Below are 25,640 nucleotides of genomic sequence, written 5' to 3' on the forward strand. Positions count from 1 at the left end.
TGGCACAGAAAAAGCAAAATGCAAAAGAAACCTTCCACGTTTCTTTTGTCGGCTTTCTTCACCGCTGAGAATGCACAAGAAATTTCAGACGCTTAATTGTTCCCTGAACTCAAACACGGCATGTCATCGTTTGCCACAATGCGTTGCCCGACTTGACCCCGACGTCACTGCATGATACTGTCCGAGCAATGGACAGCTTGAAAAGCGCGACCTGTTGACCGACCGTTGTATTCGCAAGTTAGACTTTGCAAACCTCATGTAAAGGACTTTTTTAATATATTAGTTTAGCTAATTGATACGAAACTTCATAATCTAGTGTAGCGGCCATCATAATAGTGTACATTGTTTACATTTAGGCCTGTAATTTCGTGTGCAAAAACATTTCACAGATCGACGGGAAATGGGTTTAGTTCTAGGTCGTCACGATACGTTTTAAAAGATACAACGTTTTCGTAAATATTAAGATATTTCCAGAGCCTCTTGGGCACGGCTCACCCATTATATCGTAACGAACCTACATTTCGCTATCGAGTAAATATTTGTTTTGCAGCCACTTGTAAAGCATTTCGAAATTGTGTTGAGCACACTTACTTGCGCAGATGACAGGTAAACTTACGTTTGTCACTTTATAGAGATCACATCCAAGAAAATAGTCAACTTTTCTATCAAATTAATTGCTTCTAAGCAGCTAAAATGTTGTTGTATTGTTAGCATGAGTTTTAGCAACATAGTGTGCAAAAAGTTTTACTTTCAATCTATTTTGAGGTGCTAAAATGATATTAAATCAACTTATTGAAGTTACTAATACAAAGAGAGTGTCTAATTATAATTCGACTGTGATTGTGGTATTTTTTTTTTAATATAGAGTACTAGCACTGCTGATATTAAATCATTTCGGTCATGTTACCAAGTCAAAGCAAGTTTTTAAATATAATTTGATTGTAGTTGTGATAATGATTTAAATAACGAGTACAGTACATACTGTATAAAAAAATTGGCCCAAACATACTGAAAATATATTTTGGTTGCTTTTGTTACTAAGTAACAGCGTTTGTTTTATTGTATGTGTTAAGAGTTACATGAGTTATAATCTGAACCTAAAAATCATACAGCATTTTTCAGTGGTTAAATTAACCATTGATATGGCATTGTAAAATTGCACTTTATGTTGATGGTATAGTTGGTTCTAATATACACTTACCATTCTCTCAGTAGTTTGGTCTCATAATATTAGGCATTGCACGATTCGACATTAATTAGGCCTATACATTTATGTAAAACTCATCTCTAATGACAATGTTTGTTCTCGTGGAGACTACTGTGATTTATATATTTTGTGCTGTGAGTCCTTACTCCTTATAAAGGGTCCCCTGATTGGCCAAACTGCACTACTGCTGTTCTGTGAATATTTCAAAAAACTTAATTATGCTTTTAAGTCTACGAACTTTAATGAAGTACTAGGTCACTAACTTTAATGTAGTATTAGGTCACTAACACTGCAATATTTAATTTGTACTCTTGATGGGTATTGATTTTATGACACATTATCAATTTTGAATAATTGGTATCTTCGAATTACGTTGATATCTTTAAATTATGAAACTTGATTTGGTTATATTTTACTGTTCTCCACAAATACAAACAAATTGTCATAGTTTTGTCTAGGCTGAATCATTCTCCGTCATTACGGAAAAGTAGTATGATCCTCAATTACTTTAGAGATTATAAACAATAAGAATAGCTGAAGATTTGCTTGGGCCAAACATTGTCTTATGATTTAGTTTTGTTGTTGAAGCAAAGCAGGTACAGAATATGACATGAAGAAGGCTAAGTTTTACATACTTCTATTGGATTGATTTGGCAACTTTGCATAAAACGAAAGGCAAAACCAGTGTTCCAATCATTGCTTGTCTTAGATAGTAACGTAAGTTGGTTGGAAACACACAGCAACATAAGTTTATGTACAACCATGAAAACAACAAATAGTCACACACAAACTAATTCGTAACACCAATGGTAATACAAAGCTTCAGAGTCAAACTTGAGGGAATATTTTTAAAATCGTTTGGCTTTTTCTATCGCTTTGTATTGGTTGCCTTTTCCACAAAGTTGAATTCACTTTTTTTTCGGTCACAAATGGACAACATTCTTAATTTTGCAGTTTATCTGGTTGTAGCATGTTGGAAAACCTTGAATTGTTTATTAATCCATCGCTGTCTTTGAGAATGGTCATGTTATGGAAATGTAGCATGCCTAGGATTTGTATCAGCTTAATTGTGTATGTGACAGAAAACAAACAAAGGTAAATTAGCATTATTCATTTAATTTAAAGAAAAAACATGCCAAAGCTGTGCAGTATTACAAATAAGGAAACAAATGTTATTAATATCCTTTGGATGTGCAACAACACAGGTACTAGATCAGTATTAATTTTTTGTCTTTGTGGGCCATTTTTAAAACTATGGAGTACCTCCAGGGATCCGCAGACCCCAGTTAATAATTCCACTATACTAGATGCAATGCTTTGTTATAAAAATAACATTTCTAGCAGATGAAATACAATTGGTATGATTACTTGTCACAAATATGATCAAGCCCAACTTTTTTTGCTAAACCATTCAAATAGAAAAACAAAGTTGCAACATAGCAATAAAAAAAAACAGCATGTAGTTACATTCCTATAACTGGATTGTTCTAGGAAACCCATAGCCTAAATCTAAAAAAGTTAAAATTGAAATATTGTTGGACAACGAAGTTTTATTGCTGAAAATAACATTGAAATTTATTTTCCTTTATGTCGTTTTGTCATGTGTTGCCTTACATATTTTTTTCACTTTAATGTGTTTACAATCATTTGGTAAATGTGATGAAGAAACATATCGTGTTAAATGTGTTTCATCCACAAATGTATCAACAATTTAATCAAAGCAACACTGCAGGATGGTAACGTTCATGATTCGATGTTGGTTCAAAGTTTGAAGTGGGCTTGCACTACTAGTGTGTTTTTAAAATCTTGTTGGATTTGTTGACAGTTTTGTGGCATTTTATTGCCATTTGTCAAAACATTTCTTGAAATGTGGACTGCAGAAAATTAAGAACTCTTGAATATGATTTTGGTTGATTTTTTTTTTATAGGAGTTGGTTGTTGTGTTCAACTATGTAGCCCAAACATTTACCCAACTAGCCCTCTAAAATGGTTGAATTTTTTAACAATATTTAAATTAGGTCAACTGTGGACAGATTGTGGAATTTTCTGTTTATAGGTGTTGATTGTTTTGTTTTACTCTATTTTGCCACTATTTACCCCTTTTTTCTTTGAAATGGAACTTTAAATAGGACAGACTTCCAACAATGTCTGAACTGAAGCAGATTTGTAATAGCATGATTATTTAAGCCCTGCTTTATTTTCAACTTTGTATGTGTATGGACCCGTTTTCTGCCTGCAGAAACAACTAAGGTTATAAAATGCAGTGGCTAATATGTGACCCATGATAAGTTATATATCGGGAATATATTAACGTTTCAAAATAGGTTATAGTGTATGGCATATTTCCTTTCTATGCAACAATGAGCATATGCGAATCAGCTCTAGTTTTATCAGAAACTAATTAAACGATGAATTTAGTGAATATTTGAATATGTTTTTCTTTCAAATACTGTATAAAAGTTTGACAAACAATCAAAAATAATAGTCACAAAGAAAGGCTACGAAACAAGTATTTTGTTTCGGAGATACATTTCAGTACCAGTATGGGTAACTTCAAAATGCTAAAAGAGTGTTTGGAATGCACAGTCGTCAAAAATTTGTTAATACAGACAGCATTTAAAAACATTTATACAAAATCAAACATGTGAATGTTAAAATCCTGTTTTTTTCGTGTAGAATGCTTCTTGATTGTGTTCAGTGTTGAATGTTTATGTTTTAAAAACATTTATCTAAATGTCTGTGTATTTGGCCTAGTGACTTCTTTGCTTGTGTTGTTTTACTTCATGCTTTCGTTTAAATGGTTTTTCACAAATATCGCACTTAAATGGCATCTCGTCCCTGTGAACAACGTAATGCATGGCAAGGTTTGAATTGGAATTAAATCGTTTGTCGCAGAAATCACATGCATATGGTTTTTCCCCTGTGTGAATTAGTTTATGTTGCTTGAAAGATCCAAGTAAACTAAACTGCTTTTCACAAATGTCACATCGATATAGTTTCTCTCCAGTGTGGGTTCTTATATGTTTTTTCAAATCGCCTTTGTAACGAAATGGTTTTTCACAGTAATCACATTTAAATGATTTTTCTCCTGTGTGAGTCATCATGTGTTTTGTGAGGCCTCCAGATTGAGTAAATGATTTCTCACAAATTTTGCATTTGAATCTTCTTTCTCCAGTATGAATCCGCAAATGTTTTTCTCTGCTTGCAGTTGAATTAAATCTTTTGTCACAATAATTACACTGGTATGGTTTCTCATCAGTATGTGTCAACTCGTGCCTTTTCAAATCTCTTTTTTCCCCGAATCGTTTGTCACACACTTTGCAAGTGAACCGTTTGATGCCAGCGTGAATCAACAAGTGTCTTTGAAGGTTGCCCTTTTCTTTGGACCCCTTATCGCAAATGTCACATTTGAACAGTGTGTGGTCACTGTGCATCAACAAATGTCTGTTGCGATGAAAAACCTTTTAAATGCGATATTTGCAACAAACGGTTTAAAATACGAGCCAGCCAAAAAAGGCACTTGTTGGTTCACAGTGATGAAAGACCTTTCAAGTGTGAGATTTGCGAGAAACGATACAAGGATCATGCCAACATGCAAAAACACTTGTTGATCCATACTGACATCAGACCTCACAACTCTGACAAGAAACTCTAGTAGTGTAGTTATTGTGAAAAAAGATTTAACTCAACTGCAAGCAGAAAAAGACATTTGAAGAATCACACTGGAGAAAGAAAATTTAGGTGTGATATATGTGAGAAATCATTTACTGAATCAGGAGCACTCACAAAACACCTAAAGACTCACACAGGTGAAAAATCATTTAGATGTGATTACTGCGAAAAAACATTTCGTGCCAACGGCGCTTTAAAAAATCACATAAGAACCCATACTGGAGAGAAACCTTATCGATGTGACATTTGTAAAAAGCGATTTAAAGTTTATGGAGCGGTAAAGAAACACAAATTAATTCACACAGGGGAAAAATCGTTTGCTTGTGATGTTTGAAACGATTTACTTTGAAGGGAAATCTCAAAATACATATGGTAATTCACAGCGATGAAATGCCCTACAAGTGTGATGTTTGTGAAAAATCATTCAAGCGGAAATCACAACTAAAACTGCACCAGAAAAATCATTATAAAAAACAACCATAAATGTTTTGTGTTGCAACAAGAAGACGTGTAATGCTTTCAATAAAACAATGTTTGATGTATTATTGTTTTTTAATAGACTGCATACTAAAATGTAGCTCTTGACATGATTTAACAGTTTTTGTGAAAATTAAATAGAGTCCTTGCAACGTTCAAGCAAGCTAAACTGCTACACAAATGAAAGAAATGTTTTCATGTGATATTTGTGACGAACAACTAAACTTCAATAGAAATGTAAACATACACATGATAGTTCACAGCAACAGGTAGCCCAAAGAGTATTAAAACCATGAGATGAAACTCCGGCAAGTCACGTGACTATTTGCATTGTTAAGCTCAATTTAGTTTCGTACGCCGTTCCGCTTCAGTGCATAGAAGTTTTGCACGTTTTTTGCTGAAATTGTATGTACTTGATAGCAGACTGCAAGTTAATAATAAATGCAATAATCGGTCGTCAGGCGTTAGGATTTAATTGTTGGCCGAAGAATGGTGTTATATTTGTCTTATAGTTGTAGAAGTTTTATAAAATCTATAAAAACTGCGATATAAGATGGCTATAATGTGAAACGAGGAAGACAAAGTTTCAAGACAGTCACAAGGTTGGTTTTCTACAATAAAGCATCTCAGGTATTATGACAAAGTTTTTCAGTTGAGGCATTTATTTAGAATGGTTTATTACGCCTATAAAGTGACAAGAATGTGGCAAACTTCACATGTGGTAGTTTCAAATTAGAGAAAATGAAGTTACCTTGCAATGCAATTTGTACATTTTTTAACTTCCTTTATTTTTTTTAACTTCCTTGTTTGTTTCACAAGATATTTAACAGAAAGATGGATTTACCACATGTTCAGTACGGACAAAGCATATGACAAGAGTGCATGACAACTGGTTGTTTTTTTATTCAGCAATTTGTAACAAATTTATACTATGGTAATCCTGTTTTATTTTTTATTTATTTTACAGATACTTTCATACAGTATAAGACATACAATATGAGCAAGGCATGTTTAAAATGTTTATGTAAAACAAAACACTGAACTTTACCAGTTTGCACTCATTTCCACACAGACTATTAAGCTTTCACTCAGCGGCTCACTCATGTTGGTAGTGTACTTCATGGAAGTGCCTGATGGTGATATCCCTGATATGCAACTTCTCAATGTGGCTGTCTTTTCCTCTAAACTGGCGTTCACTCCAAGTTCAGAATAAACAACAAACAAACACTTGCTGAACTCGGTCATCTTTTAAGTACAAATTAACTTTGAACTACTGTTATACTCCTTTAAGGCTGTTAAAGAGTCTGAACGCTTTCAAAATGCAAGTTTGAATAACTTTCTTTTGTGCTGGTAGTTGTCTAAAACTTTGTTTACATTGTTTATTGTTAATGGGTTTCCATTTTTTGTTGCTGTCTTCTAAGAAATAAATCAAAAAACATAAACAATTAAATGATTAAAAAACAAATACAAACTTCAGTGTCTGACAGCTGTGAGATTCACAAATCCACTCTTTTTTGAGCAGCTTTAAATCTGTTGTCCAACCCATATGTATGTACAATATTTTTGTGTTTAGAAACTGAGATAAGTTTTTATCTTTTGCAAGTAACATTAAATAGGCCTATATCACAATGTGGCATACAACCGAGTTTAGACACGTTTAATGAAAAATTAAAGTAATTGAACTTTTTCGCCCTGTTAGAGCTCATCAGACTGCCTGGCAGGCAATGAAAGTTCAAGAATGGTAAAAAAACACTTACCTTTGCGGGTTGCAGAATTGCAGAAAGATTGTAAAAATTATTTATGTAAGTCATTTTGCACGAAAGTTTGCATTTTTTTTCGTAAAAACTTTAAGCATGTAAACACAAAACTTAAGCAAAGACCTAATTCGCTTTATATCCACAAACCATTTTTTTTTCAGTTTCGTAATATGGATTGAGTCTTTTTGCTTCTTTAATATGCAAGCGTGTATGCATTGGAATCAGCAGTGGCTGACTATAAGTGAAATCAAGGTTTTTCGCCATCTCGTCCGTAAAAGAGTGCGAATAAAAGAAACTAAACTACATTTAGTACCACCATACTGCTATTGGCAATTTTTTTCTACCTCTCGCACTACATTCGAAACATGCGATGATAATTACAAACACATATGGCTCGTTTTGCGTACTTATCTATAGCAAACTAATACAAAATGTTGAACAAACTTCTATGTACTGAACCGTGACGCAGGACGAAGGAAAACCCAAAAAAGTCCGTTGTTACGTCAGAGGTTCCACTCATGTTTTCTATACTCTTTGGGTAGCCGTTTACGTGTGACGCTGGTTCGGGTAAAAAGAGGCCCATGTTATATTTGACTGCAAGTCGGCATTTTGAAATAGAAAATTATCCACAATACAAACCATACACTCTAAAAAAACTTCGCTCATTTCTTCTCCTCGGTGGGACGCGGCGAGCGAAATTTCCGCCTTTCGTCTGGAGAGAAGTGAAATTTTCGCTCAAGCCTTTTTTTCGCGGCGAAACGAGAGAACCTTTCTCTCTTTTCGAAATCGCGCTCTCCGCAGCCGACAAAGTGATTGGCTGGCGCAAGCGAGAGGAATAATATTGAATTATGTCACATGTCCATTCTATTGCGAAAAACTGCGGGAAAGGGTTTTGTGGCGCGAATTACCAAACGAGGCCAAGTTGGGCTTAGACATTATCACCATAGGCTAGCGTTGCATGCAAAATGTCCAAGGCAGAGATTTCACAGTTTGGCATTGAAGAGCTGCTCCTGTTTCTGAAGGATAAACAGTTAATTGACGATGGTATTGAGGAGAAAATGAGAAGTAAGTCATTTTATTATCTTATACTTATATTATGTGTGTTTTTAGGATTTATTTTGTGGTCTTGTTTTCATTCAAAAGTTTTCAAATATTCATAAAACAAAACAATGAACATTGACAGTTATAATTGTCCTTTCAAATGTGGATTTACTTGCAAAGACATAAAACTACTGTCAAATCATCGTAGACTCCATCATAGCCGTGAGCTTCGGCACATTGATTGTGGACAACAAGGATGTTATTCCACATTTAATTATCTGCGCAATTATACATCTCATTTAAAAAAGTATCATGTGCTATGCACCGACATGCAAAATGAAATATCACCAGGCAGTAGTTCAGAAATAGACACAAGTGTGACAAGTTGGTCTGATGAAGATGAAAATTGCATTAATGAAAGTCAAACTCTACTGGAGACCAATCTGATGCAATTTCTGTTGGAAATGAGATCAAAACCAGGGATTAATGAATGCACTATTGTGATATTTGTTCAATTTTTAAAGCAATGTATGCTTGATATGGAAAGTGCAATAACAAAAAGAATTGAAAACCTTCAATCTCTTCTGGATTTGAAGCAACCTATTCAAAATGTCTTTTGTCAAATTAAAACTACTATAAATCAGATGGACTCGATATACAAGCAAAATAAGTTTTTCAATGAATCTTTGGAAGTAGTTGAACCAACGGAAGTGGCTTTGGGCAGCCGAATTGATTTAAAATACACCAAAGATTTGGAAAAACATATTCCTGTTTCAATAACTGAAACCTTTCAGTATGTTTCCGTTACAAAAGTTTTAAAACAACTGATGAAACAGACAGATTTTGCAACATGGCTAAGTGTAAACAAAACTTCACAGGAACATGGTATGATAAGGTCCTATTTTGATGGTGAAGTGTACAAAAGGCATGCCCTTTTTGCAAGTGACCCACATGCACTACAAATTCAGCTGTATTATGATGATGTAGAGATAGTTAATCCTCTTGGTTCAAAAACAAAAGTGCATGAGTTAGCTTTCTTTTATTACACTATTCAAAACTTTCCTTTGCAATGCAATTCTACTCAAAAATAATAATAAAAAATATATATTTATTGGCAGTAGCACACTCTCTTGATGTCAAAAAGTATGGATTTAAAAAAATACTTGCTCCATTTGTTAAAGAAGTTAACGAACTTGAAAGTGAAGAAGGGCTTTTGATCAACTCTAGATGTTTACGGGGAACTGTCACAATGTTGGTTGCAGACTCACTTGCAGCTCATGCAATGCTTGGCTTCCAGTCACCATCAGCAACTAATTTTTGTCGACTATGTTATGCAAGCAGAGAGGATGCTCAAACTAGTTTTAAAGAGTCAAATTTTCGCTTAAGGACATCTGATGGTCATGACTTAATTGTTAAAAATGGGCCTCTACCCCAGTGGGGTGTTGCTGGAAGATCATGTTTGGCAGATTTGAAGTACTTTAATATTACAGAAAATTTTTCACTTGATCCAATGCATGATTTACTGGAGGGTGTGGTCCCAAAGGAAATAAAACTGGTTTTGCATAACTTGGCATTTGTACAAAAAATCATAACAGTTAGCCAAATAAACAACAGGCTTTCTTCCTTCCAATTTGGAGTAATTGAAGCAAAAGATAAGCCTTCTCCTAACTTTGCTGAGTACACTTTAAGAAAACTACCAGACTCCGCTTTTCGACAAAAGGCTGCTCAAACATGGTGCTTTATTCGACATTTCCCCCTCATTTTTGGGGACCTGCTAGCAGAAGATGGTCCGCTTCTTGATTTAATTTTGCTGCTACTACAAATTATGGAAATTGTGTTTTCATCTGAAGTATCAGTTGGACAGTTAGTGCAATTGGAAGATCTAATATTTGAGCATCACTGCCTGTTGAAAAGCCTGTTTCCTGACATAAGACTTATAAACAAACATCATCACATGGTACATTACCCAACTTGCATTCAAATGTTTGGTCCTTTGTCCCTCATGTCGTGCATGCGCTATGAAGCCAAACACAATGTTTTCAACAAGCATGCTCATGTCATGTGCAACTTTAAAAATGCCACCAAAACTTTAGCAAACAAACATCAACTTCAACAATGTTTCAACTTAACATACTTTAATGGGTTTAAAGCAAAGATAGAAGTAGGGACTGGTAGTGTTGAAGTGGTGGCCAGTCTGAAACATGCCGATCAGCTGTTACAAAAAGTTGGAGATATAACATCAGTTTTTGTTGCAAACAAAAATTTTTTGGCAGTATTTCCTACAAGCGTAACTTTGTCATTGCCATACGTAACACAAATGAAAATTGGCCTGTCTTCGGTAAAATTGTCCAAATGTTCCTATTGCCTTATAATAAAGTGTCATTTTTAGTTTCTATGTTTAAAACACATGGTTTTAATAATCATTATTATGCCTATGCCATTGAACTGTTTAAACCTGAAAAATACATGTGTGTTATGCTTGAAGAACTTGAAAAAGTGCATCCTTATAATCTAAAAGCACCTTATAGCTACACTGGTCAATTACAATATGTGGTCATGAAATATGTATAACAATTGCTTTGCAGAGGAGAAAATTGATGGACAAGCATTTTTAGAACTGGATGAAAGTGAATTTAAAATAATTGGTTTTGATACTGTGGGTCAAAGAAAGACTATTCATCGGTTTATATCTTCTTTGATGGATGAATCTGAAGTTTCCAGTCCAACATCTAAAGACTTTGTAAGAAGCAGTACTTTTTCTGTTTTGGTATTATAGTATTAATAATACTTTAAAATAAAATTTGCTTGTTTGACCCAGTTTTTACATCACAAAGAAATATTTGTTGTTGTAACTGGGGCCTTGGAACAAAACAGTAACAACATGCCTTATCTTTTTTTTTGGTTACAGTTTGCTGACCTTAAAGACAGAGTACTTGCAAACTCACGAGGTAGCATCATCATTGATCAATTGAATAAAGATGGCCATTTCACAACACCAAACAAGAAATGTTTTGTCAGCATTTGTACAAACATACTTATCAACGTGTCTCTGAATTGCGGGGAGAAAAAGCTGTAAGTGCATGATTAAACAATTTTGCCAGTCAGCTTTTAATGTGGTGTTACTTTGTAGTTATCCTTCCAAACTGCTTAAAATTGAACTTGCAAAATCAATAGTAAGATGTTTTCCGGCTTTGATGAGCAAAATAAGGAATTGCAAGGGCTATGTAAGTATTTTAAATTACTTTTAGTACAACACCTAACTTTGTTTTGCCTTTATATTAAGGAACATTTTTATGATCCTGCTACGAATACTGGAAGTATTGAAAGCAAACTTAAAACAATGCGATACAAGCTGCCCATACAGGAAAAAGCGAGGACCCAAGCGAAAATCAAGTGGTGACAGCAGTTCGTCCATGGAATCAGATTGCACTGTAGACTTGAGGGATAATGAAGAAATGCAACCCATCAAAGAGAAGGTAAAAATTTAAACCAATGTTTGCATAAATCTGTATGCATTTATCTTTTAAGTATGCATTTATGCATTACATTTCAACCAATGTTTGCAATCTGTATTATTTAGATTGTTTGGCTTCAGCAAATCGCACCTTCACTAGAAAACATTCCACTCATACATAGTGCCATGGATGCAACGTTTGATTACAGGAGGCTGGATATTCAACAGGACCATCCTTCAATATCAGATATCTTGCAGAAATACCCACGTTTTATTGATGTTGGTCAAGGTGAATTGGTAAGTATGTTTTGCGTGTCTAGCTTTTAAAGATGCAAACTTTTTTAATATTGTAAATTATTCAACCAGATCTTAAAAGAGTATTATCGGCTGAAGCCACATGCAAACATGCTTAAGGATGTTGGCCCAAAAGTTCTGCCCCCAATTCTGAAGTATGCTGTGGAAGAAAAGGGGTTTTCTGACCAATATGCTGATGGTACGCATTTACCTGTTTTTTGTTTTTTTGCAAAACTTTTATAACCCTTCCTTTTTTGTAGAGAATTTGGCTGCTATTATGGCATTGCAAATTGTTTTGGCTCCATTGAACTGCAAAACAGAAGGAAAGGCCATCATTGATTTTTTGGGGGTAAGTTTACTTTGTTAGTTTACAAACATAAGAAGGCTGTGGTAAATATTATCCAGTGAGGCAAGTATAATTGTTTTTTTTAGCAAAACCAAATCTTGTTTAAAATGTATTTTTCAGTATCTTCCCAAACCCTGGCTTATCATTTGCCTTGGTTAAAAATAGTTGTACAGTATCGAACATCCCCACTAGCTCTAATGTTTTTACAGGCAGGCAACAACATTGCTGAATATGCCCAGAACAAGTCAAAAGAACTCAGTCAGCCATTTTTGGTCGCCGTCGGACGAAAATATGATCCCGACCAGTTTGTTTTAATCTTAGACCATACACCAGTGCCAGTTGGATGTGACATTCTACTGGCGTTTGAAAAGCTTTTTGCCTCATTTTGGGTTTTTAATGTTCATTATTATCCCAAATTAACCACATTTTACAACTTTTTTGAGGTAAACTGCCTGGACATGAAAGCCAAGGGTGCAGTCCATTCTCTTAGTGCTGTGATGTAATAACTGTGTTGGTGTGTTCATTTGTGCCCAGGAAAATAAACGATTGAACATATTGTGATGTTTTAAATGTGTATTTTGCTGGAAAGGTGAGCAAAAAAGGAACCAAACATACAGCACCAGCAGTCTTTCAATAGCTCAAACTACTGAGTGAATAAAAGACCAAAAACCTTGCTAATTTAGTCTTTTATTCACTCAAAACAATGAGTGATGTTGTTCACTCGTTTAAAGTGAGCTTTCGTTTCACTCGCAGAATTTTTCGCTCAAATTTCACTCATTTGTTTTAGAGTGTATTATTTTGTAACATACATTTAAGAAAAACAGTAGTCGAAACAAGTAACAAGTAGTACAATCAAAACTCACTTTTCTTTAACGAATCATTTTTGCAGAAATCGAAGGGAAACAACAAAACCTTTCTAGATCTATCAGATAAAACAACGCATACTCATTTATTTTTGCAATAGTGAATGTCGAAGAGTATTTTTTGTTTTATTTTTGCAAATTTCCTGATTGTGAGGTCAACCCAGTCGAACTTTATCCAACGGCTATTAACGAGTACATATGATTTTCTAGTGTAGTTCTAATGTAAAACCACCTATTTTTTGCGATATTTTAATGAATATAGATAATTGAAATGAACCGCTATTTTCTTTATCGATTTTTGTAAGGATTATGTAAAAAAATATATTTTTGACCCGCTGTTATCTCCCTTTCCGACCCCCACAGACAATGAGAACGAGAGAAAGACTTCGGCCTGTTTGACTACAATGAAATCCGCTGCGACGGTTTCTTAATTACAAGCGTAAAAAGCGGTTTGTGTGGGCGGCATTAGCCTAGCTGAAATATTGCTCATACATTCGCGGAAACGTTGTAGAGACGGTTTTAAACTTAACATCGTTTTTGGCGCAAAATTTGGGTTAGTTTGAGCTAATGTACGTAAAACGTGTATTTAGGCAAGACTTGAAATAGTGAAACCAAGAATGCCGCGTCCTGCTAGCAAACGAACATATTATAAATCATTTTCTCACATTGGTCGGCAAGCCAAAAAAAAATACGGAAAGCCTTGTTGATGAAAAAATGGTAATTTGGCAGAAGAGAGGCAAGTTACCGAAGTTAGTAATGAGTCTGATACAACAAACTAAGGATTTGGGCCCAAACGACAGCATTCAAAAAAAAACATTTCAACAAATGTATTCACTTCTTCGCATTAAGTAATAATTACTTTATTTTATATTTGTACAAACTTTTTAGGATTAAAAAAAACTTGAATTTGACATTATGCGACATCAAGATTGTTCTGGTAGACGTATTTAAGTGTGAAATTTGTGAAACGATGACATTACACGATAGGTTTATGATAGTTTAATAAAAGAAAACTGCTCATGCGTTTTCCGTTTGAAACAACCGAATATATATTTATGATTGTCATCAGAAAATCGTACGTGACACAACCATGAAATGTTTCGCCTGGGAACATGCGAACCAACAGTGCATAGATTGGCGATTTCCTGAAATGCTGGTAGATCACCCTGCCTGCCTGGCGGATATCACTGCGCGTAAAACACGATGTTTTTAATGGCAGTAGGGAACGCCAAGCGTTGTATATACAGACACATTTGTGATCAAAATATTGTTGTCAGATTTAGAAATAGGCTACCTTTATCAAATGTTTATAATTTTACATTATTTTGAGCAAAAAAGCTGTTTGTTACTTGGCAGGTATTTCTTGTAGTACTGGCCATTATTTATCATAGCCCATAGGCTATCTGTTGCATTGTACAAAAGCAGAAATCGTTAGAAAAGAGCAGGTTGCATACAACCAAAATCATGTTTTGTGCGACAACAACTAGCAAAGAAAAAACATTGGAAACTGCTACCTGTAAGCCAGCTTATGATGAGAGCGGCATTACTTTTACCGACCAGGTCGTATCAAAGAAAACAACAAATCCCAAGCAGTTAACTGGATTGAAGCCATTCAAATGTGATGTTTGTGAAAAGAGTTTTGTCCAAGAAAGCTGTCGCAAGTCGCACATGTTGATACATTCCGGAGAAAAACCTTTCAGTGCGAAATATGCGACAAACGATTCAGAAGGAAAGGCGACATAAAAACACACATGTTGGTTCACTCAGATGAGAAACAGTATAAGTGCGATATTTGCGAAAAAAGCTTCAAAAACGCGGTAACCGTGACCTACATTTGTTGATACACAGTGATGAAAAACCGTTCAAGTGTAAAATATGCGAGAAACGATACAAAGATCATGCCAACATACAAAGACACTTGCTGGTTCATACTGGCATCAAAACCTACGTGTGTAGCTTGTGTGACAAACGTTTTAGCGGGAAACACAACTTGAAACGGCATGAGTTTATTCACACTGGTGAAAAACCGTACCAGTGTACATATTGTGACAAAAGATTTAATTCAACTGCAAGCAGGGGAAAACATTTGAGAATTCACACTGGAGAAAGAAAATTTAAATGCAAGATTTGTGAAAAATCATTCACTCAATCGGGACCGCTCAAAAAGCATATGATGACTCACACAGGTGAAAAGCCGTTTAAATGTGATAAATGTACAAAAACGGTTCGTTCCAAACAGGAATTACAATTACACAAAAGGACTCACACCGGAGAGAGACCATATCGATGTGATATTTGTGAAAAGCGATTTAGTTTTCTTGGGTCGCTAAAATCACATAAACTTATTCACACAGGGGAAAAACCATTTGCATGTGATATTTGTGACAAATCATTTTCCTCCAGATCAAATCTTATTATACACTATGTCGTTCATAGTGACGAGATGCCGTACAGGTGTGAAGTTTGTGAAAAATCTTTTAAGCGAAAAAATCAAGTAAAACACAACAAGAAAAGAAACCATCTCGTCACAGAACCTTAGACGTTACAGTTGCATTGACGTTGCAACGTTTCTTTCTTTTAAGTATTTGATTCCAAAAGTCTCGAGAAGATTAGCATTTGTAGAGATGGTTATTTGTGTTATTAGTTTAATACAAGATGCTATTATTCTTCTTAATCGGCATCACTTTCAAGAATAACATAAACTTTGTAGCAAAAATAACCTATTATAGATAAAAATGTTATAACACAGAAAGCCCCTCGCTGAAGTAAATCTTTGTCAATGTTACTTTTGCAAAATAAAATGTTTCCTTGCATCATTAAGGACATATGCATTAACACACACGCCACATATTTTGTATTTGTAGCAAATAAAAAAAACTGTTCTAAACCTCGTTACTCATTATCAAATTAACAGCAACGAGAAGATTTGGTGTGACAAAGCATATCAGCGTAGAAAGTTATTAAAAAAACATAAGATAGTAAGCTTTTGATCGAATAAACGTTCGCCACATGTGACTCAACAAAACATCCAATCCTTTCAAAACACTAAAAAAATAGTTTTAAAAATACAATCTGAAAAATAAGATTTAAACATGAACCGAAACATTTGGAAAAAAACTAATTGCATGCTTTTGAACCTTTTTATTTTGCTTTTAGTCAACGTTTTGTATGTTCTTAAATTATGCCTTAATTTTTACGGTGACTATAACGCTTTCTATGCGAGTTTTGTGACCCACTTTCTATATTTGATGCATATAGTGACGAAAACATGTTTATATTTGTAGAAAAAAATCTTTTTTATGTCTCTTTTTAGCAACAAACGTGTTGGCCGTCCGAGCAATTACTGAACTGATATTGTTAGTTGGTAAAACAAAGTTGTATTGTTTGCGGGAATAGAAGTTTGACTATGTTAATCGAGTGTTTATTTCCAAACATCGTAGCACAAAGGGGAGGAAAAAATATTGAACGCAAAACAGCGAAAGACTTAACAGAAACTAATTTGTTTTAAAGGTCCTGTTTTCCTAAACTGAAATTTAAACAGCTACAGGAGTATACAATTTTAATGCTTATAGACTCGCTCTGTATACAATTGACTGCAAATGCATTGAATCAATAACTAAACAAAACAGTTTTAGCAAGATTTATTGACAAAAATGGTGAACAAAATATGAATGATTTGAATTGAAAATTTGTCTCAAACTATTTGCACCACAACACAAATACAAGAAAAAGTGTTGTAAAGAAAGATAAGTTGTTTGTTATGATAACAAACAGTCAAGAAAATACAACAACAATACAAACATACAAAAACAAAAACCGACAGAAAACTGTGCGAATGTCAGCCAAAATATTTTTGATTGATTTCGTGCTCTTTAATGTAACTGAAGCATTCATGCCAAATATAAACATTGCAATAAGTCCAGAAAGATTATTTTTCAATGACAACTTTTCATGTGTAGTTTTAACTCCTGCTTTCGCTTAAATGATTTTGCACAGGTATCACACTTATGTGGATAATTGTTGCTGTGAACAATGTAATGGGTATGGAGGTTTGCACTGGTACCAAATCGCTTACCGCAAAACTGACACGCAAATGGCTTTTCCCCTGTGTGAATCAGTACATGTCTTCTTAACGAATCATTAACAGCAAAACGCTTTTCACAAATGTTGCATCGATAAGGTTTCTCTCCAGTGTGGATCCTTGTGTGATTTTTCAAAGAACATTTAAATCGAAAGGATTTATCACAGTAATCACAGTTGTATGGTTTTTCACCTGTGTGAGTCATCATGTGTTTCGTGAGGCCCCCAGATTGAGTGAATGTTTTCTCACAAGTTTCGCACTTGAATTTTCTTTCTCCAGTGTGAATCTTTAAATGTTTGCCTCTGCTGGAAGTTGAATTAAATCTTTTGTCACAATAACAACATTGGAAAGGTTTCTCACCAGTATGAATCATTTTGTGCCTTTCAAAATCCTGTTTTTCCGAAAACTGTTTTTCGCAGATTTCGCACTTGTGTCGTCTAATACCATGAATTAATACGTGTCTTTGTAAGTGTTTCTTTCCTTTAAATCCCTTGTCGCAAATATCGCATTTAAACGGTGTTCCTACGTTGTGCACTGACAAGTGTGTTTGAAGACCTGCTTTATTCTTAAATCCCTTTTCGCAAACATTGCATTGATAAGGTCTTTCATCTGAGTGTGTTACCAAGTGTGCTTTCATGACGGTGTTTCTTTTGAATCTGACGTCGCATATTTTGCACTGAAAAGGTCTTTTTTCCAAATGTGCCATCATGTGCCTCTTACGAAGGTATTCTTTAGCAAAAACCTTTTCACAAACTTCACATTTGAAACATGTCGCGACAGTTTTACATTGAGTTTGCATTTTGACAAGAAACCTTTTATCTTGATGTGTAGTGCTTGTCGTCTCTGTACAGTCGTTGCCTTCATTCCTTAAATGGTCTTTATTCATATTCATTCTGATGTGATCTTCAAAGAACTGATTTTTGCAATATTTGTATGTGAATTGTTTTAGCGTGACTTGGTTGCATCAAAATTTTATTGTTGCACAGACTTAATCGTCTACAAATATCAATAACAGTTACAACAAATTCGTTTGAAGTATTGATACTATGCTGTAAATACAGGAGCAAAAAAACTGCAGTAAACTTTCACGATTGTTATGTTTAAAAATGTAATAGCATTTGCTCCAAAGCTGCAGCATATAAATGTCCAAATTAGCTCAGCAGTCCTCTATTCTGGCTTCCTTTATAAAACCGTACAGCTACAAAGATAATTTCACAAAGTACCTATGCTGAAAAAAGAATAAAGATTTTCAATTTAACTCAAGCCGAGAACATCATCCTTATATTAGCATTGTCAGCATGTTTGTGAAGACAATCCCTCACCTCATCAACGTACACCTGCTCTTATCCATGTGTACAACGAAAGAAAAAAGTTACTTCAAACTGACTTCAGCGCCAAACACATTTTACTTCCTATCTTCTCTTATCTGGTTTACCTTGATTTGCCTCCCCTTGTGCGAAACTGGCAGGTTAGTTTAGAGAGTGACGGATTTTCACTTTCTGCTATCATATCTCAAACGCCTAACGTAGCGACCGTAATTAATTCAATGTTCTGTGCAGCCTATACCTACACCGATTACTTCAGTAGGGTTGGCAAATTCGTTTAAAACTTAACAACCGATGTCTGCCTGACGGGTACTTTTCACTTGCAATTAGACGTACTTTTCAGCTCTTTAATATTTAGCATTCTTGTTTAGATATCTGCACATAACACACTGTCATGTTAAAACATAAATATTTCTAAACTAAATTAGTTCAACCACTAACTGCGACTATTAAACAAGCTGCTTACACTGAAAAACTGAAAACATGGTCTGCACAAGGAATGCAGCACTAATGATAACAGACGCATTGTGATGAAGTCAGATCACTGCCGTGATCTAGAAAAAAATAGCACATGCAACCAAATTCTTGCTATAGCTTCTAAGATATGTTAACGTTGCATCTTTGTGCAAAAGTGCTTTGTTTTTCACAACTAAAGCATTTGTCTAAACACGTATCCGTAAGAATATGACAAAAGTACTTCTCGAATTTAAAGACTTTGCTGACAAGGCTTTCTGACTATATCTGCTAACAAGACGCGCAAAATTGTGAAGTGTTTAACGTGCGTTAACCTCTGTTTCTCCCAACAAAACACATTAACTAAATCTCATTTGTTTTCTTTATCTTGCGTTCGGTAACAGTTTGATAACGTTCACCCCCTATGAGGAAAAATTAAAATCACTACTTGTCTGTTGCAGTCTTTGCAAAATCAAAAAGGTTTTGTTTACCTCGTATCGCCCAGCAGATGGAAGTTGTTTGCACGTTTGCGCCGCTGTAATCATTATTTGTTCTAACTGACTCTGTCGGATGTAAGCGCTGCGTGAAATCTTCTAATCCACAGAGCCCTATCACTTCACCACAATTAGTTTTATCAGAAGCCGTGACAATTCAGACCAGTTGAAAGATGCGTTTCGAAAAAAAATCACTTCCCTTTCATGTCGTTTTTCGGTCAGTTTTCTTTGAATACCAACAGTAACCACATAAGTTTACTTCCACTAAAGTTTCGGTTCTTCATTTACGTAAGAGCCGCATTGCACAGTTGACCAGAAGTCAATGTGATATTGGTAAAAACAAATTGATTCCTTGCATCTTTACGAACACATCCATAAAAGGAAATCAAAGATTTCTTTCGGGGCTCAATGAAAACGGATTTATAAGATGTTCGACTAATTCTGCGTTGTCAATTATCATGATCTATTTTTGAATGAAGTTTAACTGACTGTAAATTGTTAATTTCGGCAACAATGACCACAACTCAACTAAGCATCTGTTGGTGATTAAGCAGGATGTGGGCATTATTGTCATAATCATTCAAAAAGTATGGACATCTTGGCAATTTTAATTGCACAAAGAGGAAACTTTTTGTAAAAAGAGGGCATGTCCCCATAGGAAAAAAACAACACATATGATAGGCTTTGGGTCTGATGTGTCTAAGCGAGAATGTTGGTGTCGTATATTAAACTAAAAAACGAATCCTCAAGGATAACGCAGGCTTAAAATTTCTGTACGCGTTTTGTGTCAGTACATATTCCTAAAGCTTTAACAGCCAAGTGTCTAAAATCAGTATTGCTTGTGTCTAATGCTTATGTAAATACGCCCTCTCTAAAATAATCTGTCAGATTCGCACCAGGGGAAGCAATGCAGGTCAGTCTGATTACATAAGAGCAGATAAGAAGACAAACGATGTGGTGCTATGCGCTCAAGACGTTTAAAAGTCATCTTTTTCCTTCTTCTGGCAATGCTAATCTAATGATGATGTTGTCGGCTTTTAGAGTCCTTGTGCTTTCTCACACTATAGGGTATTTTTTTTATGTATCTTTTTGATTATCGGAAGCCAGAACAGCTTAAAACTGCTGCAGCTTTATCAACTTTAGAGCAAATGCTGTGACTGTGGATTTTTTGTTTGAACAAATGCTTTTGATACAAACCTGCCATCTGTGAAAGTTGCCATAACTGTATGTTTGGTTGTATGTACAAATGTACAGTTTGTGAAAAGTCACACCGGAGAAAGAAAATCAAATGCCACATTTGTGAGAAATCATTTAATTAATCAGGAGCGCTGAAGAAACACATGATGTCTCACAATGGTGAAAAACCATAAAATGTGACAATGTTTTTGATTTAAATGTGATTTTGAAAAGCACGTAATGATCCACACTGGAGAAACCTAATCGATTTGTTAAAAGCGTTTTAATGTTATTGGATTCGTTAAAGAAGCATGTGGTGATTCAAACAGGCGAAAAAAACAGTCGTATGTCATTTTTTTCTGGCAAGCGATTTGGTACCAGTGCAAATCTCCGTCTTCATTACGTTGATTATAGCGACAACTTCCCGTATAAGTGTGATATCTGAGCAAAACCAGTTAAGCGGAAGCAAGAGGTAAAATAACACATAAAAAGTAGTCAGTTTAAAAAATAATCGTTTTTTCTGCCAGTAAAACTCGCGCCTTAACAAACTTTGGTTAATTGTTTTTGTAAACAATGTGTAAATCCTCACTGTCTTTTAACGTCACTCATACACCAATTGTCCTTGTGTCGTGATGCGAAGTAGGTTTGATGGAAATGTCCTAATCAAATTATTTCATTGCATACGATTTTTGTTTATTATGTATGTCAATAAATCTTGCATTAACTATGTGATGTGGTTTGTTAAATTGATTAAGAGTATATTTGCGGTTTATACATTTGTTCACGAGTCCTAATTACGAATGTAGGTTGTTTCAATTTTGAGCCAATTTGAAAACAAACATATGTATAAATTCAGTAGCTTCATTAGATTGAACATTGCGAAGTAAGGGAAACTAGAGTCACTAAGTATATGTTACCTGCTAAAAAGGTTTCCTTTACCTGGTATCGCCGAGCAGATGGAAGTTATTTGCACGTTTACGCGGATGTAATCATTATTGATTTTAACTCCACTTTTTTGGACTCCACCGGATGCAAGCATTGCATGAATCTCAGGGGCGGCTCGTGCTAGGGTGCTGCGAAGCTGCAGCACCCCCTAGATATTTGTACTTAATATTCCTACCACAACATTACAGATAACTTTCATGATACTTACTTTTTTTTATTTTCAAGTATAATTTTTATAAGTATAATTTCCGCCTTGATTGGCATTTTTTTCAAAAAATTATGGCGTTAATATGTTATCTATGGTGGAACTGCAGCTCCAGTTTCATGGCGAATCATGACGTTTCTTGACGTTTTGCACTTGTGCGCATGTGCAGTTGGAAAAGTTACATGCCGGGCGAAATAGACGACAGGGTGCTGCGGCTCGCGCAGCTCCACCAATCACGCAGCGTGTGAACCGGCCTGTAGTTGTGTTGTCTGTTCCGAGTCTATTGTGCTCCAAAACCAAACCCGTTTGCTATATTCTTAATTTCGACAGTGAGTACATTTAAATAATTATTTTGCCATCTTTTAATTTATTTGTTTCAGGGTTAGTCGTGAATTTTTAAGATGACTGTAAGTGGGCTTCAGTTTTTGAATTAAAAATGCATTTACCACCTTGAAAAAGAAAAAAGGGTCATCTAACACTTTGAATAGTCACGATTAACCTTTATAATAAAAACCTGTATAAAAAGTTAAGAAAACTGGGACAAAAACATCTGCTATTCCAAATATGTCATGCAGGAATGAGCAACCACAAAAAATACTCATTTTTAGTTTTGAATGCTAACGAAGAAAAAATAGCTTTGTGACTGTGAAGTTAAATGCCTTACTGAAATTCAGGCAATATTAAATGTAGAACAAACAATTGCAGAAGCAACAGGAACTTTGAAATACCTGAGTGATGACAATTTCAAGTTTTGGTTTCTTAACACACCATGTGGACAGAATTTGCAACCAAGTGCAATCATGTGTATTCATCTAATGGACATGTACTGTTTCTCTAAACATTAGCTGCTAAATTGCTTCACAGGAAATGTTTCTTAAGAATGAACATTCTACAGGGGAGATAGTAGTGACCACCAAGCATATCCTGTTGTTAGAAAAGTTACTGAAACTTTTAAAAAGAAAAGCCAATTAGCTAGCAATTTTCATGAGTCTCTCAAAGGCAAAACGGTTCTTGAAAAGGATGTCAACACTGAAATAGATGCAAAGTTTTCTAAGGAACACAATTATTTCCAAAAAGCATTGCGCTTGCAGCGATAGCACTAAATAGAAGAAAAAAAACAGTTTCTTAGTTGTCATTTGGAAATCAAGGCAGAAGCTGTCAATTATTTTGCTGAAACTATAACTTTATGATTTATTTTGGTTATAAAAAGGAAGCACAAGGTTTTATAATATGTTTCAAATTTAAGTGAGAGTGTTGTAATTTTCAAAGCTTGGAGAGTTTTGCGTTTCAAATAAGGAATTATAAGCTATTTGCCACCAAATAAAGCAGCATGTATAGCAGTTAAGAAACTTAAAAACAATCAATAGTTTGTACACAAAAATTAAGAAAAGATGTTGAATAAACAAGTTCTGACACGAATGTAATGTGATTGTTAAATTTGTCAGTTATGATACAAATAAAAAGCTTTGTGGCTAGTTTTTGTGTGGCAATTATAATCTGTGAAGTGTCATAGCATATGTTGAAAACGCTGACTGTGACTACAAGTTATTTAATTAAAACATGACCATATTAATGACTGAATAGCAAGTGTGTTAGTTAGTAGTCATTGTTATAACCATGTTTTACTTAAATGTTTTTCAACTGAAAAACTTCGACCTTTTTCGACTCATTTATTAATATTTTTTTTCTATGTACTGTTGTTGTGTTTTACCGTATTTACAACCGCTTCGTTTCGAGTCTGTGTCACGTGTGTTTTTGTGCCACATTATTACTGCATGTTATTGAGTTTGGTTCGTCGCTGTGCAAGTAAACAAAATTCCCCAATGATACCGTCTGCTGTTTACACTCGTTTAAATTATTGCGTAACAAAAATTACGTCACAATGCTAATCAAGATTTGTATTACTTGTTTTTCTACACAAAACAATGGCTAGAAAACTAGAAATGTGGCTTTTCTATATATTAATCTTCTAATTCCATCCCTTATCACTAGACGACATGTAGTTTTATCACAAACTTTTTATCAAACCTTTCATGCCGCGGTTTTTGACAGCTTTTTGTGAATAACCAGTAACCCACTTACAGTTGAAGCTTGCATTGATTTTTGACTAATGTATCGGTTATTTACTAACGTAAAGATCGCATTGCACCACTGGCCAACAATCCACTAACACTGTATTTTAGAAAGACAATCTTCGGATTATCTGCCGCCAAAAAACCTTCCAGGTAGCACTCAAACTGTTTTTCGAATTTTGGGGAGAAAAAATTGAAGAAAAATCCGGTTTTGGGTGGGTTTTCGCCGGAATATCCCAATTTCAAACTGGTTTATACCGGTTTCTGCCTCCTACCGAACCTCCAAACCGGTTTAAACAGGATTTGAATATCGACAATTTTGACCCGATTTTTGAAAAAAAACCTAAGGCTATAGCCCAGGGGTGGCCAACCGGTCAATGCCTAAGAGCCACATTTGTTATTGTGTTACCACAAAGAGCCACATTATACACATAGGCCAACATGAGCGACCTGTATTAGCCAGATTTATTCTAAATGTCGCACACAAACATAGTAATGACACAATTTGACTTCTACAGACCATGGGCCAGTCATTTTTAACAATGAATGATTTGCACTGTCTTACACACAAACACTCATTTTAACGAATCCCAAAAACACAAACAAACAAATTAAAATATCCTTTTTTTCTCTTACTATCAGTAACGAGCGGTGAGATTCATGTCTGGTGAGGAACTGAAATCTTTTTTTCTCTGTCGTTTTGAAGGCTAACTTGACAAAAATGTTTTACTTAAAGGATTTTCCCTGCTTTGAACTTTGCGGTACTTCCATCTAACGCGCACACCCCCAAGTAGGCGTCGAGTTTTACAAAAATGCAAGGTGGTGAAACTAAATTCATTGCGACGTCACTAATGTATTCAACACCAACAATCGCTCAACTCAATCCCACGACCAATAGACAGTTTGCCCATCAAATAACGTTGGTAATAACCCGAAAAACAACGGATTAAAACATTATTAATTTTTGAACACGTTGTTGTAAATATTGCTGGGGCTTTGTGTCTTATTTGCATTGTACGAAACAATGAGGAATCATTCATTGTTCAACAATTGAATATGTGGCATCATAATCAAGCCATTTGCCTAATAAGGTTGCAGTTTCAGGGCAAGATTTGTGGCCAGACCGATAGTAACTTTGTTTAAAAGCAAAATGTCATAGCCACAAATTAACCAAAAAATCCGCAGTGGCCCCAAACTTCCACAACAACGTAAGAGCCGCACAAAACCAGGCAAAGAGCCGCATGCGGCTCGCGAGCCGCAGGTTGGCCACCCCTGCTATAGCCTTAACGTTTTTTCGACTTTTGGGGGTGAAAAATTGAAGAAAAATCCGGTTTTGGGTGGGTTTTCGCCGGAATATTCCAGTTTCAAACTGGTTTATACCGGTTTCTGCCTCCTACCGAACCTCCAAACCGGTTTAAAGCGGATTTGAATATCGACAATTTTGAACCGATTTTTTGAAAATAACCTGAGGCTATAGCCTTTCCGTTTTTTCGAATTTTGGGGGTGAAAAAATTGAAGAAAAATCCGGTTTTGGGTGGGTTTTTGCCGCAATATTCCAGTTTCAAACTGGTTTATACCGGTTTTTGCCTGATACCGAACCTCCAAACCGGTTTAAACCGGATTTGAATATCGACAATTTTGACCCGATTTTTGAAAAAACCCTAAGGCTATAGCCTTTCCGTTTTTTCGATTTTTGGGGGTGAAAAAATTGAAGAAAAATCCGGTTTTGGGTGGGTTTTCGCCGGAATATTCCAGTTTCAAACTGATTTATACCGGTT

At 35.1% G+C, this 25,640-nt stretch overlaps 4 protein-coding genes and 1 pseudogene across 5 annotated transcripts; 3 read left to right on the top strand and 2 right to left on the bottom strand.

Annotated features, from left to right (window-relative positions):
* Nucleotides 1–3,866: 3,866 nt before the first annotated feature.
* LOC145215303 (uncharacterized) lies at nucleotides 3,867–4,671 on the bottom strand (the record flags this gene model as incomplete). The annotated part of the gene is made up of 1 exon (XM_080083995.1): nucleotides 3,867–4,671. A coding segment is annotated over one exon (714 nt), but the record flags the coding sequence as incomplete, so codon positions are not given.
* A 72-nt stretch (nucleotides 4,672–4,743) lies between these two features.
* Nucleotides 4,744–5,421, top strand: LOC145212894 (uncharacterized). The gene is given in 3 exon segments (XM_080081141.1): nucleotides 4,744–4,761; nucleotides 4,866–5,212; nucleotides 5,215–5,421. Coding segments are annotated over 3 exon segments (513 nt in total). The 3' UTR covers nucleotides 5,363–5,421.
* Nucleotides 5,422–7,971: 2,550 nt separating this feature from the next.
* Nucleotides 7,972–12,787, top strand: LOC145215286 (uncharacterized). 2 transcript variants are annotated; one of them, XM_080083979.1, is made up of 6 exons: nucleotides 11,315–11,378; nucleotides 11,438–11,630; nucleotides 11,735–11,905; nucleotides 11,975–12,101; nucleotides 12,163–12,251; nucleotides 12,458–12,787. In XM_080083979.1, coding segments are annotated over exons 1-6 (876 nt in total). In that variant the 5' UTR covers nucleotides 11,315–11,376; the 3' UTR covers nucleotides 12,752–12,787. The 2 variants fall into 2 exon arrangements, with proteins under 2 accessions (XP_079940106.1, XP_079940105.1); XM_080083980.1 differs by lacking the exons at nucleotides 11,735–11,905; nucleotides 11,975–12,101; nucleotides 12,163–12,251; nucleotides 12,458–12,787 and adding exons at nucleotides 7,972–8,178; nucleotides 10,740–10,894; nucleotides 11,063–11,226 and having other exon boundaries at nucleotides 11,285–11,378; nucleotides 11,438–11,612.
* A 1,876-nt stretch (nucleotides 12,788–14,663) lies between these two features.
* On the top strand, nucleotides 14,664–15,650 carry LOC145212895 (uncharacterized; annotated as a pseudogene).
* A 1,086-nt stretch (nucleotides 15,651–16,736) lies between these two features.
* On the bottom strand, nucleotides 16,737–18,933 carry LOC145215282 (uncharacterized). The gene has a single exon (XM_080083976.1). The coding sequence runs from the start codon at nucleotides 18,082–18,084 to the stop codon at nucleotides 17,047–17,049; it is 1,038 nt and encodes a 345-aa protein (XP_079940102.1). The 5' UTR covers nucleotides 18,085–18,933; the 3' UTR covers nucleotides 16,737–17,046.
* Nucleotides 18,934–25,640: the final 6,707 nt, after the last annotated feature.

This window comes from Phallusia mammillata, chromosome 2 (genome assembly GCF_965637545.1).
Source record: "Phallusia mammillata chromosome 2, kaPhaMamm4.hap1.1, whole genome shotgun sequence".
NCBI classification, from domain to species: Eukaryota; Metazoa; Chordata; class Ascidiacea; order Phlebobranchia; family Ascidiidae; genus Phallusia; species Phallusia mammillata.

Coding starts and splice junctions, on each gene's coding strand:
- LOC145215282 (XM_080083976.1), bottom strand. CDS start 18,084: ATGAATATGAATAAAGACCATTTAAGGAATGAAGGCAACGACTGTACA.
- LOC145215286 (XM_080083979.1), top strand. Junction 11,631..11,734: donor TGCAACCCATCAAAGAGAAG/GTAAAAATTTAA, acceptor TGTATTATTTAG/ATTGTTTGGCTTCAGCAAAT. Junction 11,906..11,974: donor ATGTTGGTCAAGGTGAATTG/GTAAGTATGTTT, acceptor TTATTCAACCAG/ATCTTAAAAGAGTATTATCG.